Source organism: Botryllus schlosseri, unplaced genomic scaffold, assembly GCF_051294905.1.
Source record: "Botryllus schlosseri isolate E-star unplaced genomic scaffold, Bs_hap1 Bs18a, whole genome shotgun sequence".
Classification (NCBI taxonomy): Eukaryota; Metazoa; Chordata; class Ascidiacea; order Stolidobranchia; family Styelidae; genus Botryllus; species Botryllus schlosseri.
In genome coordinates, this window is record NW_027648627.1 from 436,730 (window position 1) to 451,906 (window position 15,177).

The window sequence follows — 15,177 nt, forward strand, 5'->3', positions numbered from 1 at the left end:
ATCATTTCACTGAAAGATAGGATAGGACGTTCGTGTTCAGTGTTCACACAGAACCTTTCAAAAAGGTTCGCATTCACACGAACCTGAACCTTTCAGAGGTTCGCACTTCGCATCATCCCTAATTAATTGATATGTAATTTATAAGTGATACAGAACCATACAGAACACAGAACAACCATACAGAACACTGTTTTACGCCTGATTGGAATCGCTGGCCTTTTTGCCGGATATATCAGGTGAGCAGCGATGACTTTCCAAGACGCTAAAAAGTTTTATAAACTGCGGATATATCATCATTTGGAAATAGGATATCAAGACTCAACAGAACTGTGTTTGCTACATCGGGAATTTACCATTTTGCTGCAATACTTCACCAACCGTCAGACAATCAATATCGAATTGGACCCAGCTTCGCCAACCATTGGACAAAATAAATAGCAATTTTGGACCGAAATTCTACTTGATATTAACGGTTTGGTGCTAATATATTTTGATGAAAATGCTACTGTATAATCGCTATTGTAGGATTTGTAGCGCTCTTCGCCCACATAATTGGATCAAGCCAGTGTTGCGTGACGCGGATCGAACAGCGCGAACACAAAAGTATCCCCATTCACTGACAAGCTAACATGGATATTTGGGTCAACTCGGAATCATGACGAATTAGAATAGTTTCCCACTGATCAGAAAGTGTAACTCAATATCGACCAACGAGACGGCATCAATTCTGCAAGGCCCGAAGGGTAAACAAATTAGTTTGATTCGTACAAATATCAGAGGATTGCAATCTAATTCCCACCATGATGAATTAAAAGACCTTATTGTTGACCTGAAGTTACCTACCCTCGTAGCAATCTCAAAAATAAACTTTTCAAATAAACCCACTCAAAACGTTGATATATCGGGCTACAACTTCGAGTATACTCCGGCACCGAAGTCAAAGAAACCTTACAGAGGTGTTGGTCTTTATATTGAAGAAAAAATTCCTTGAAGAGCTTCTTGGAGGTACAGAACTTCAATAAGTGTCAGCCGAAAATATTCCGGTTCCTTTCAATATGAATATACTATTTAAAAAATTCCTTACGAAATTTGCACGGACTACGATCTAAAAGTCAAACATTGTGAATATTATGCGGACCTGATGTGTGGAACAGTATCCCGCCGGCCATCCGACAGTCGACGACGACGAGCATGTCCACATTCAAGTCGAAATACAAGCAATTACTACTAAATAAATACAGTCCATCCTCAAGATTACCGGACCACGACTGACCTATCGATCTCGCTTCCCATGACATGCTGCCCTATTTATTGTCTTTCTTTTTCTATACTATCTTCTTTACTTTCATTCAGTGTGCATGCCTCCTCTTTACATCGCCTAGGGCCCTAGGCCAACCCAACCGGGCCGCCAAGGTGGGTGTCAGAACTCAGATTCCATAGACTACTCCTTGTCGCTTCGACATCTTCCTGTCTTTTCATTGTATTTTTTCTGGTGTATTTAACTGATAAAATTGCTAATAAACCAATGATGAAGAGTTATGGCTGGAATGCCTGGAAATTGATCACCCAATTGGATTGATTGCCAATTGGAAACCACAAATCTTTTCTTGTGGCCGTATTATACCGTCAATCCGTCATCCCACGAAAAACATAAAACAATTCGCAAAAGCGTTGGAGCACTCACTGGACAAAGTCAACAGCGACAAAAAGATGTGTTTCATTGCGGGAGATATTAACATAAACCTTCTAAAACACAAAGGCAACGCATACGCATAGTCGCATACTTGCACGTGCGCTCAACCAGACAAGCAAAAGCAATCAACAAATACCGGGACTTCCCCTTATCACTCCAAACACTAAATTTTAAAAGGCGCTAAAGGGAAGCGAGAGAGAAAGTCTTTATTTTTATCAAACAAAAATACATAACAAACGGCAGTGATGGTTGTGGTGTTATGATATGCTTGATTGAGCATGCGATGGGTTCCGAATTGTTTTGATGCCAGACAAGCATGTGGTCTGTGTAGAATACACTTCGAATCCGACTTGTAAAGGTACCTGTCTAAGTCAGGGGTTCTCAGCCCTTTCTTGGCCGTGGCCCATTTTCCGGTTTAAAAATGTGCTGTGGCCCACCTAATATCTTAGAGTCATAATCCTGTTCAATGCGTGATCAATGATCATGGACAGCGCCGATATGCCTATGTCTCTCAAATATGCGTATTTTTCTCTAGCTAATGATATTTAAATCTCGATTTCCGCGAAGCGCGAAAAAAAATTCAAGTTGATTAAATATCCTCCAACAAACGACCAACGACATAATCTTGGGCCCCTTTGAGTTCCGCAATTGGGGGTGTGGGTGCGAGTTCATTGCATACCCCTTTCAACAGCATACGGCATATGACACTGCCGGAATACTTGATTACTTCAGCAATCTTCAGTTATTACACAATGGAAATTATTTTAGTTGCTGTTAGACGTAGGTTGTCATAGCCAGTAGAAAAAGCCACCGTTTCTCCCTAACGTTATCGATTTGTACATGCTGACTTCATACGTGCCACTACGTCGAATCAGGGTCGGATGAAAATCTTTGAAGCTGTGTAGCCTACGTATAATCAGATAATACAAATATATTTTTAGCGAATAACATAAAAAATATAACTAAACTTTCAATAATTCTGAAATTTTCTAAATAGCTCTGTGGCCCACCAGTGGGCCATGGCCCACCCTTTGAGAACCCCTGGTCTAAGTAGACAGCTAGAAGCTCAGTGATAATACCATAGTCTAGGCTTACCATACGTCCTCTTTTTTGGCTTTTTTGAAAGTGTCCTCGGAGGACTCCCTTTTGTCCTCTTTTTTTGAGATTTTGTCCTCTTTTTTGAAAATTTAGGCAGATTTAGCGCAAATTGCGAGTGATATGCCGCATATTAGCACAGAAGTGAAGCTCCGGCGGGTAGTTTCGGCGTTAAAAACGGTAATTTTAGCTCTGAGCGAAAAGATTTTAACGAAATATATTGTTCACGCCATTTTAAGATTTGAGCAATAGGGAGTGTTGTGAACCTTACCTAATTCCCTGAACTGAAACCTGATAATACCTTTGTGAGTTGTATAATATGTCGTGTGAACGTAGATAACGAAATATGAAATCGTACGACGTTGGGTTCATTTCGAGATATACGTGTGTATGTATACATTCATGATTATTAGCTGGTTCGGAAGTTGATATACATTTATGATTATTAGCTGGTTCGGCAGTCAATAGACATTCATAAGTACTTCGCCAATTGCGAGAAAAATATATTGCATTTTGAACCGTACGTGATATTCAATAAAGTTACAAGTCGGGGAGACGGAAACAAAATATATTCGTCAGTGTGATCCATCGAAAACGTGTGCGATAGACAGGCTCCGTGGTACGTCAGCCAACAAGGTCGTACGGCGTGTACGCCGGTCGTCGAACGAAAGAAGAATAACACGCAGCGAATTGTAAACGCAACCTTCCTGAGTCAGATATACAATTATACAACTACAAACATTCGCTCTGCGTTAAAGTGGTGACCTTCCGACGTTCAATCAATCAAGACCGACCGGCCGACCGACCGAAGACAATCAATATAAAGATTCGCCTTGCACGACGGCGAGAAAGAGCAATACAGCAACGGACCACGGAAACGGGAATACAAAGATTCGCCTTGCAAAACGGCGAGAAAGTTCAATCAGAGAAAACGACGAGACGTATTATTGCCAGCAAGAAATGCAGCGGGGTTGTGCTTTCCACGATCAATACTCCAGAGAGAAGACAATAATGAAGACAATAATGAAGACAACAACGTTTGCAGTGTCAGAAATCGGTTGGAATTCGCAGAAGTTGTGCAGATTTGCGGACAGTGGTGCTCCAAGCATGCATCACACGGATTAGAAAAATTCAAGGTAGATTTTATTCTCTTGCACTACGACGTTAGTTGGTTAATGTTATTGGGATATTGACAAAGTATAGTTTAGTAGAGTAACTTGCAATCATTGGTTTCTCTACCCAGGTAGGGGTCGCATAGCCTAGAATTGTTAGACCAAGACATTTGAAAGATTACGTATTGCATTAAATAAGTTATCAACCCATTCCATTGCAATTGTAGTATTCAGACTAGGGTTGGATTATCCGGATAACGGTTAACCGGTTAACCGCAGGTATTTTCACTATCTGATATCCGGATATTTTTCTGCCGGTTAACCGGATAAAAAAGAATCGTTGCTAATGCATTTTACACGTTTTAGTAAGCTTCAATAAGTCGTATTCAGTGTTGGCGCGGCCGATTAACGAGAAGCGTGTTGCCAATTAGCGAGATGCGTCTGTACACATTGCACAATGTAATGTGACGCGATCTCCTGATGAGAAGATCGTTAAATTAGGTCATTGATTGCCGCGCGCTCGGCTATCGTCTCTGGCCTGATTTATCGCGTCTTCAACAAGCCGATAGTTCCATTGGATTGAAGAATCGCATCTGCAATAGGCCATGTGCAATGTACAGTGTACACACTATTCCATCGCTGGCCTGCACAATCGCATCTTGATTGGCTTGGTGCTCACGATATTATCGTTGACCTACACAATCGCATCTGCAATAGGCCTACGAGCGATATAATCGCTGGCCTAACCATCTCGGACCCAGCATGCATTGGCTCCTATCTCTCCATGGCTTGTTGACGATATGCCGTTAAGTGTATTCTAATTAGTGATTCTGAGAGTGACACCGCGAAACTGAATGACATCGAATGTTCGCAAAAATGTGCGTGCGTGCAAGCGTAATTGATTTCCGCTGATGATTAATTCGAAAAAAGATCGAAACCCCCTGATTTTATTTCAATCCCCCTACATTTTCGGCTGGCTGCGTGCCTGATCACGTGAATTAGAGCGAGGTATCATGTCGGCATCAATTCCAGTATCAGCTAGTCGTCTTTCTAGTACTCCAAACCTAAACATAAGGATGGTCAAAAGGATGTAAAGCCGTTGAAGTTTCCGGCGTACGACCTGCCAACCTTTCGACTCTCTACGAAGCGCTGCTTTCTATTCAGCCCACTTCTGTGGAAGCTGAAAAAGCATTCAATGAACATGGACTCTTCGTTACAAAATTCCGGTCCCGGCTACAGGATCCCACAATTGATGCATCTGTGCTTTATAGAGAGGGCATTGCAGAAGCAGTGAACATTAAATTTGCGTGGTTTTTCTCGTATTCGCTCATACTGCGCGCGTAGGTAGGTACTCTACAATAACACTGTGTAATGATTTTGCGATCCGTTTTACATGCAGACCTAATGAAATCGATTGTCTTTTAGCAGTTATTATCCGGTTAACCGGTTAGATAAATTCCAAAATATCCGGATATATCCGTTATCCGGATAGTGAAATTTATTGATATCCGAACTAACCCTAATTCAGACCCAATTCACTTAATGCCGACTACGAAAATCCAATATGCTCACATACCCGACCCGTGAGTATTCACGGCATTACATACTGCAGCGTTCATCGTTGAAATTCAGCCACTTTACCGATTTCGCAAGATGTTGCCGAGTAACGTAACACATTTTTGCTCGCGCAAACATTTGGTTTGGTGTACAGTTTTGGCGCGCAGATTTGAAGCCGCCAGACAAGAGCGCGGTCTTATAATGGCGGCTTGCAGTTGAGGTCGTGCGTTTGGTTTTAGTTGCGTTCAGGGTTTAATCGCAGTTAATTGATGCTTAAGCTAGCACCAGGGTATAAAGGAATACTGAAAACTGAACTCTATATTGTACAGTGCATGCTAGTTTATATATGATTCGTATAAAAGCATACTGCTATACGGTATCGGTGACTTCATATAGACAGAAATTTATACTGTCGCTCAGCTCGTATGAGCCGTATACCGGGAGGAAGTTGGCCATCAAATTCAAGCCATCAAAATTTTTTTCAGAACTACTATGTACAATAACGCAGGTATCGGATGTATCACCAGGATCACTCTTACGGCCATGGTGCGTGGCAGCAATCGGCCACATATGATGTTTCGACGTTGGCCACGTTGAAATACGAATTAAAGTAATTTCAAATCAATCAGCATACAAATTACCGACTGATTTCATCGCATCACGTCATTTGTGAAACAACTAACAACGAATATAAGCTTGACTGGCACCCGAACAGAGCTATCTCGCGAAACACTATCGCCGTCGCGAATTCTTCATGGCTGCTAGTTGTCGCTCTGCTGCAAACAAAATATCGCAAAATGCGTTTCTAGCCAATAAAATCTGGATTTGACAAAACAAACAGTGTTCCGACACGTAAAACGCCGTACCTCAAAATCTTTATGTCTCTTTTACGATCAAACAGTTGTCTTAGAAAGTAATAGGACAGCTCTATATGTTGCTAAACTATAAAGAAGTGTGTGCAACTCATCTTGAAGAAATCTCAAAACTATACGATACGCTCAACTATACAGTCAAGAACATTAAAAGTTATTCACGAAAAGTATTCAAAATTTTTTAATCTATTCACTGTGTCAAGGAATGGCTTTCAAATACGTATAGCCTATAGTTAAGCCTAGCATCACACTAATTTTCAGAGATATCCAAGTGGCGCAAGGTGTCCAACGGGCGCGATACGCCCGACCGCACAGTCATTGAAATTCAAATTTATTCACAAAAAATATTGGAAATTTTTCAAGCTATAACCTGTGTCAAGTAATGGGTTTCAAATACGAATAGCCTTTAGTTAAGCCTAGCATCACACCAATTTTCAGAGATATCCAAGTGGCGCAAGGTGTCCAACGGGCCCGATACGTTCGGCTGCACAGTCATTGAAATTCAAATTTATTCACGAAAAATATTCGAAAATTTTCAAACTATAACCTGTGTCAAGGAACGCTTCCCGCACTAATTTCAACTATAACATAATTTCTGGTTTTCATGAAAACGCTACAAGAAAGTGAACTGTTGTAGCAGTGTAAAACAAGCTAAGCTCGCTGTGCAAACATTTGCCATTCTCATACGCTTCTGGGAGCTTTTTTTTCATCCGGTAATGTAAATTTCAATACGATTTGGAATTAATACAATGTTCAAACTCAAGTACTTCGAAATGACATGACAAAATAAGTCAAAATCTTGTGAAAATTGCACCGTTACGTCGAATTTGTATACAAAGTAGAAACTTTTTTGCAACCTGCATTTCGTTTGTATCGTAGATTTAGCACTGTCGGTGAACTTATCATTTGACATTTTACAGCTTGTAGCCTACTTTATAGGCCTACCGTTGTAGACGACCCATCGTCTGCTCATTGTGAATCAGACAGAAGGTCGACATTTGGTCAGAATTAACATTTTTTTAGTCGAAAACGTGAAAATTTTGATTTTTTAGATCGAATTCTTCACTTTTTTAGGTAAAAAAATCGCCCAGTCAAACTAATTCGGAAAAAAAACGGTAGCTATCATTCTACTTTTGATCTATTTTGGTTAAGCCAGAAATTTTCCAGCCATTCGACTCTGGTTAAAGCAGCAAAGTCGCAAACTTCTACTCGATCACAAGTAAAACCGGCGATTCCCACTAATCTACGAGCGTCGTTCCGAAACCCACCTTGACCAGAGCCTTTGGCGCCTTCTTTTTAGCCGGTGGAGATCTTTCCGCCTCGCTGCCGTCTGATTCCGGAATCTTACCGGCGGCGCCGGGGCTGTCCGAGCCCCACGGTTCTTTCTTCCTGGCCTTTTTAGGGGCGGGCTGTAAAAACACGGACCGAATTCGAACGCGCGTGACCACTTGACCAAGCGCAGCGTCGAAAAAAAATTGTGAAAAACACCATCGTATCGTTATTTTATCCAAATTTGTCGCGTCAGCCATGAAATAAAAGGATATCGTCATATGATATTACGAAGACCATCGTGAGAACATCATTCGCGACATAGCTATTCGAGAAAGACATATTTACACGAGCAGTCGTCGATCTAGGCAGTGTTACACGCATTTGCTCAGGATTTTGATGACTCGACTCGAGTCAAATTCCGATCTTTTCAAGCTCTGAGCATTAGGAATTTCGTGCCGCAGACCTCACATTTTGTGGTGCGATTGTAGAAATACGATGTTCTTTAAAATTTCCTACCAGTTGCTGACGATTACCCCTGACGAGTGTCCGCCGAAAATATCAGTGTTCATTACAATATCAATAATTTTCTATATATAATTCAAGTAGCTGAAGTTTGCAGAATCTGAAAAATTCACCAAATGCCTATTCTAAATATCACTTGTCCACAAATGGTGCGCTACAATTGACGAGACTTGTGGAAAAGCTCACCTTGGCACGGGCTTTCAGGGCCGTCTTTTTCGCGGGCGGAGATTCCTTCACCTCCCGGACGCTGCCAGAGTCGTAAATTTTGCCGGACCCTCCGGAGCTGTCCGAGTCCCACGTGTCTTTTTTCTTAGCCTTCTTAGGGGCGGGCTGAAAAATGACAGGCACAATTTTAAAAGTGCCCGACCGCACCTAGTTCGATAAAAAATCAGTTGTAATCAGAATTTTTTGTCGCGTCAGCCATGAAATTAAAGACATCGTCAAATCGTATTACGAAGATCATCGTGAGAACATCATTCGCGACAAAAAATCAATCATTCTTTGATTTCACAAGAACGCAAAAAGACAGAAATCGACTAACCTTGGAAGTTTTAGCAGGCTTCTTCGCCGCAGGAGCCTTTTTGGGTTGCTCTAAAAAGGAAGATGGCACAAGTTTTTTGAAAAGTCTGATAACTAGGCTGGCTGCAATGACGATAACTTTTTTTCGCTCTACACCACCAAGAGTTAGTTTATAAACAAGAATTATCGTTTCAATACTGCTCTTCAATGCGGAAGCCTTAAAACCAGAGTTGTAACCAAGTCGCAAGGCTCCGAGTCACAAGTCATTCTCCCTTTTCTAGTTTTGACTCGAGTCAAGTGGCGTTATTGTTATTGTGATTTAGAACTTGGATTCTTCCTTGCGGACACATAAAAGGGACGCGATCCTTAAACATCCCCGGCAAAGACATCACTCACTTTTCGGAGGCTTAGAAGCGCCGACGTCTTCGTTGGACCCCGTGTCCTACAGCTTCCTTCGCTTGGCCGGGGCTTTCTGCAAGGACAAAAATGGGGGTTTTCAAACCCAAAGCAGTAACCAAAAAGTGCTACTTCCCCGGAAAACGCCAAATCGACCAAGATTCCCAATTACACAGCAATTTGAATTACTGCTACCAAGTTTTTCCAAATTACACAATTAGAATTACTGCTACAGTTCATGTCCAATTTAGAATGATAGCAACAAAGTATATCTCCAGATTCATGCATGATAGGGTTGTTCAAAAATAAACTTTTTCTTCAGATTTTGACTGGCTATGCGTTAAAATTGTTGGGTTGGGCAAAACAACGCAGCACACCAACTTTGGCTCAATTCCTACCACCAGAAGTGAGATTATGGCAGTAGAAAAATTTCAATTCCATTATTTAATAATAAATAATCAAGAGTTAGCGACCGTAAATACTATTTCACTCAAATCAAAATTTTTCAACGGAAATAACTTCGCTTCTAGTGGTTGGAATTGAACCAAATTTGGTGTGCACCAATTAGTCTTACCAAGAACTTTATGTCTCAAAAGTAAGCCAGAAATTGATCGAAAATAGTAGCAGTGCCTTGAGGGCATCCTTTTCAGTGTTAGGGGTCTGAGCGGAGGAGGGGAAGGATGAGAGAGACCAGAAATTGCAGTGTTGAGCTGATCCTGTAATAAGTTAACAAGGTATTCACTAGATTGAAATTGTTGAAAATGAGACCAAATCATACTCATTTCTTAAATTTGAGACCAAATTTGTCTAATTTTTTTTGTAGTGTAGGCGTTTCTGTGTGGCAGTTTCGATAGCGCAAATTACCTGTTTATGGTTTCAGTCATGTTGGCTTCGTCGTCGACTAGATCTTTTATACAGCCGGGACCAAGGCTTTTGTAAGAAGCATATATCCCAATCCAGATAGCGAGGCCTACCTAAACTCTACTACAGCACAGCTACTACTATATGCAAAACATAGATGGTGAAATACAGAAAGACATTTGACGTCCCTTGCAGTAAAGTACGATACACGGTACTAGCTGGCATGCATAAGCATAAAAATCTTAGGTCAACGCACCGCAAGATGGTCTTTGGATCGTAATCTTACCGTGAATAACTGAATATGATACGTTGTATCTGCAGTACGTGTCTTCTCCCGTTATCATTAATATTGCATCACGTTCAAATTAAGAGATGCAAACCGAAGCACTCAGGTGAAGTTTCCAAACACCTTTGCAATCACAGGCAAGATTGGACATCTATGGTCGCTAGCTAGACACTTACCTATTTCCCTTTCTAAAGAGGTGGCTGAAGCGGTCAACAAGGCGACAAGGCGGTCAACAAGCACCTTGATACGATAGGCGCGCACTCTAATTAACAGTGTGCTTATCTACCAACCCTATAGACAGTTTGAAGATGAAGCGTTGAGTTTGATAACTATTGATTGATAAACGTGGAGCGCCATAACTGTGTTCTTTCTAACGGCCTCAACTGAGTAACTCAATAATAATTCTCTTCCGCTAGTCAGACTTTCACGGCGTTGTAGCATTGTATCATCATAGTGTCCTATATGGTGTCGACACAAGCAAATCTCACGGTTCAATTAAATTGTAACACGTCACAATTGACATTTGGCTGCAGGCAAATTAACGATCATTTTTGACCGGCTTGCCGAGCATTAAATTTGATGAGTCGGGTATCAATCGAAAGCTGACTCTGTACTGATTACGAAAATATAAATTTTATTCCGCTCATGGCCCTGGACCCCCACATTCAGCTCCAAATTATTCATTGTTAAGTATTGCGAGGGTGTGTCTAGGGCGTATATCAACAGTGTAATTCCACGCTATACGCGCACGTGACGTCACTTCCTATTACGATAATATCGTGCATTTATGCTTACCTACTGAAAATACGCTGAAGAATAAACTATGTTTGAACAATATTCGTCTGTTTACGATAACAGCGGTCGAAGAGGACATCACTCTCAGTTAAGTACCAGACAGTGTACAACCTACGCAAAGACAACAACTCGTCTGAGACATAATTACCTTCAATTTAACCGATTGTTACGGTATATTAGCTCAAAGGGTCAGGATGGCAGCGAGTGTTGGGATCAGCTGACGTAGCGGCAGCAATCGCGACGCAGAGAAATGCCGCTGAGGTGATTGAGTTTAGAAAGGATTTTTCTAGGAAGAGTTAGCCGAGCTTCAAAGTCAGTCTTGAAGTGCAGTCTTGTGAGTGGACGCACGTTAACGAGAGAGACTGAAGAAAAGGCGCGTGCAAGCAAAAGTCGTCCTCATTACCCAAAGCAAAAATACTAAACTTTAGGAAATGCACTGTCGTGGACCCAATTGTGGAACAGCATCTCGCCGGCTATCCGACAGTCGTCGAGCATGTCCGCATTCAAGTCGAAATACAAGCAATTTCTTCTAAATCAATACCAGCCAGTCTTCAGGATTACCGGACCACGACCTAACATCGACCTGGCTCTCCGCCATATGCCACCCCATTTTGTCGCTTGCGTCTTATATTCTCTGCATTACTTTTCATTCAGCGTGCATGCCTTTTATTTACTTCGCCTAGGCCAGTGGTTCCCAACCTTTTTCGACTCATCGCCCCCTTTTCAAACTCCACACTGATCATCGCCCCCCAAATATTGGGAACCGAAAAATGGGCATACAGACTGATATCACCGACGAGTTGACTGAGAAAAAAGGTCAACTTTTCGGCTCTACCTCGAAATTAAACTTTTCCAGCTAAATATTGGTTGAGTTGACTAACAGAAAAGGTGATTTCTCCGACTTGATTCCCAAAGGACCGCAACAGCACTTCGTCAGGCCCCCCAATACGTTGGTCTTGACCCCCCCTCCGTAGGCGATAAAGCAAACTTATGCACCATTCAGACCAAACTTCCCCGATACCTCTTTACCGCGACTTCTCAGCACAAATTCTTGGACTCTTAGTCAGTCCGCTTAATTCGCGCGAAGCGCGAAAAATTCCTATCATTCATGATTGAATCGGTCGGGAATTGCAGATATATTGCTGTCAATTTTTTATCCTCTCTCTGCTCATGTATTCAGATTTACCGGTAAAGCTGAGTGAGGTGTCTTGGAAAATGTAGGGCCCGTAAATAATAATTGAACATATTCGGGCGGACTCGTGGGTATAATGACTTCGTCACGTAATGACATTTCGTGGCCTGTCTGCTATGTCAAAGATATTCAAATCGCCCATACGTACTAGACTAAAAGACGCACACGATTTCAAATTGGTAATTCTGCACTGGCAATTAATTTTTCTCTGTGGGTTGGCATTTTTTGTGGGGTTCTGATAGCCAGGACAGGAACATTTGGCGCCAGCCATTTAGGTGCCTTTGTGCAATTAAATATATATGTATATCGTATATATATCGAATTCGGTCAGCATAAAGGCAGTCCTTTTCCGCCAAGGTTTTCTCGTTCTGGCACACTTATCGGAGTCGCATGTTACATGGCCTGAAACTTCATATGTCTTGGTGCGTCATGGTGTGACAATGGCTGACGTCGAGATGCCCATTTCTATAACTCATGCGTATTATTTCTTGGAGGAAGGGTATCCAATAAGCAAGAAATATGTGATACGGAATGGCGCGCAGCGCGACACTTTTTGAAAAAGTTTTTAAGTTTTTAAAATAATGCTCTATAATTATTGTAAATTCACGGGTCCTGCCGCAGCTTGGGTATCGCGTAGATGCTTCTGACCAGCTCCTCCTTCCTGTATTTCTCGAGCTTGGGGCCTTCGATCTGGAAGCCGATCGTTTCCAGTTCCGATACGTAGACGGCGATGCGGACTTTACGTCTGTGATTCCAAGAAGAGAATAATAATACCGTTAGGGTTGTTCTAAAATTTTTTGGATTTATGCACATCTAATTTGACTCCCTATCAACCTGTAGGAGTAGGTAGAGCCGTCAAAACTTTTGATATCAAGAGCGTGTAAGACATCTTCTGATTATTGTGTTTTAGTATTAGCGCAAATCAAAATCAATTACGCTACTCGAGTCTGTTCACAGTCGGTATGTATTTCAATCAATTCTGTCCATATTCAATGTCAGTATGATATCACAGTAGCCGCAGACCCGATAGTTCCGACCTCGGCATCAGATATAATCTTTCTACACAGCATATGAGGATCGCCACATCTCACCCACGTACAAATTTATCAAGGGTTTGTTCTTGTTGTCTCGCGTCAAGCCTCCTAATTACTAGCGTTCGATCAATGTATTGGCACGGATTTCCTTTGCTCACACGACCAGCAGCATTACAAAATACATTGCTTATTTCTAAATTACCTCAGCACTTGGAAAAAGTAGACGTACTTTATCACTTGGCAAATCTGTTGTGTACCCTTGTTACCCAACTCTCGAAAAGATGTACTTCCTGCCTTTGATGCAAGTAATGTTGTTTACCAATACAAGTGCCACTGTGATAGTAGGTATGTAGGACGTACATCTCAAAGATTGTTTGAGCGTATCAAGCAGCATATCCCAAAATTGATTCGGTCAAAAACATGCGCAAATGAACGCACGGAGCTCGCACGTCAGTGCAAATTGGCTGCAAAAACAGACTGCTATGATGATTACCAAGCATATGCTTCGTCAATCGGTCAGCATCTGAGCGAAAACCTTGCCTGTGCACAACACTATGATGACAATATGTTCACTGTCATTGCGCGTGGTAGGTCTGTGTTTCATTTAAAAGTGTTGGAGTCTACTATTATTCAGTTGAGCAAACCTATTTTATGCAGACAGAAAGATTTCCTCTATAACCTACAAATTTCTCATTAGTGCGTGTTGTTCCGTGCGTGTAACTGTTTTACAAATTGTGCTGCTACTATAGTACCGTATGTCCGTATACTTCGTAGTTTGTTATTGTTGCCATTGATACAATGCGAATTTCATGGTCTGTGATTTTGATTGTTGCGTCATACTTTGCCTTTTTGGTTTTGCTTTCAAATCTGTTCAAATCCCTTTAGTGTGCCGATAACTCTTGAAAAGAGGCACCCGAAAAGTCTTCGAGTTTAATAAATATACTGCTACAATGGATGTTGTATTGAAAGCTATATTCAAGTTCTGTACCACGAACCAGCTATTTAATCAGTAACAAAAGGAATTTTTCGTTGCATTTCGTTACATTTTTTTCTTGATGCATTCGGAGTATCGGATATTTGGTAACAGCCTTTGGAGTTTTAGTTAGAATGCTTTTTGCTCCGACTCCAACTCCTAATAATGAGAGAACGTATCATTCAACATGCAACGACAAGCCTGCGCTCGTAGCAAAATTGTAGACGATGAAACCTTTGAACAAAATGATAGACGCATGTTCGCCGAGTTCTTTGATAACAACATTGTCCTTATCTGATGATCCCGCCGGTATGAAGGGCGGGCCACAATATATGCAAGTAATACCATTATCAACCGGATACATTCATTAACTATGAAAAACTTCACGCAGCCAGAGCATGAGTGCACATTAGGGCTGTTCAAAAATAACCCTTTTTTCCTGAATCTTGTTGGCTACGTGACTAAATCGTTTTAAAGATACATTTTAAACAGTTCGACCAGACAGGTGAAGTCTCGGAAGTTGCGGAAATTAAATAGAGAAATCAAACCTGCTGATATTTTGAACAATTCGACCAATCAGGTGCGATCAGAACTTGGTAAAAGTGAGGAAAATTACTATATTATAAATGCGAACCACTCAAAATCACCAAACAGAGTTATAAAAGGTGAGTTTAACAAGATTTTAGCTGGGAATTAAGCAGTCAACGTATATCACCAATCAGGTAGTTAAGAACGGTGAAGTCTCAGAAGTTATGACAAATCAAACAAGAGATTAGAGTTATCAAAGATCGGGTTTACAGTTGCAATTGCCGTTGATAAAAGCGGTGCATGGTTTTTGGGATAGAAAAATTCGTAACTACAGTTCCTGGGATGTTAATTGGGGTCCAGCCTTTTTGGAAATCATAACAGCAGCATACCAAAGACCGCAACTTTGAGAACCCATGTTTAGCACACATAACAAAACAAAATTACCCGTCTCCTTCTCCACATCTTCCCAC

The 15,177-nt window shown here is 41.4% G+C and overlaps 2 protein-coding genes and 1 non-coding gene across 4 annotated transcripts in view; 1 reads left to right on the forward strand and 2 right to left on the reverse strand.

Moving 5' to 3' along the window:
• LOC145459839 (uncharacterized) overlaps nucleotides 1-15,177 on the forward strand; it is a 311,519-nt gene that overhangs the window by 219,091 nt on the left and 77,251 nt on the right. The gene's annotated exons all lie outside the window — the stretch shown is intronic.
• Nucleotides 7,513-10,243, reverse strand: LOC145459849 (uncharacterized). The gene is made up of 4 exons (XM_080338370.1): nucleotides 10,186-10,243; nucleotides 8,665-8,714; nucleotides 8,310-8,453; nucleotides 7,513-7,738 (listed from the first exon to the last, which is right to left on the reverse strand). Exons 1-4 carry the CDS (start codon nucleotides 10,241-10,243, stop codon nucleotides 7,568-7,570), a joined length of 423 nt encoding a protein of 140 aa, XP_080194496.1. The 3' UTR covers nucleotides 7,513-7,567.
• Nucleotides 7,842-7,917, reverse strand: LOC145459870 (small nucleolar RNA SNORD35). The gene has a single exon (XR_013921578.1). It is a non-coding gene; the product is annotated as a small nucleolar RNA SNORD35 (small nucleolar RNA).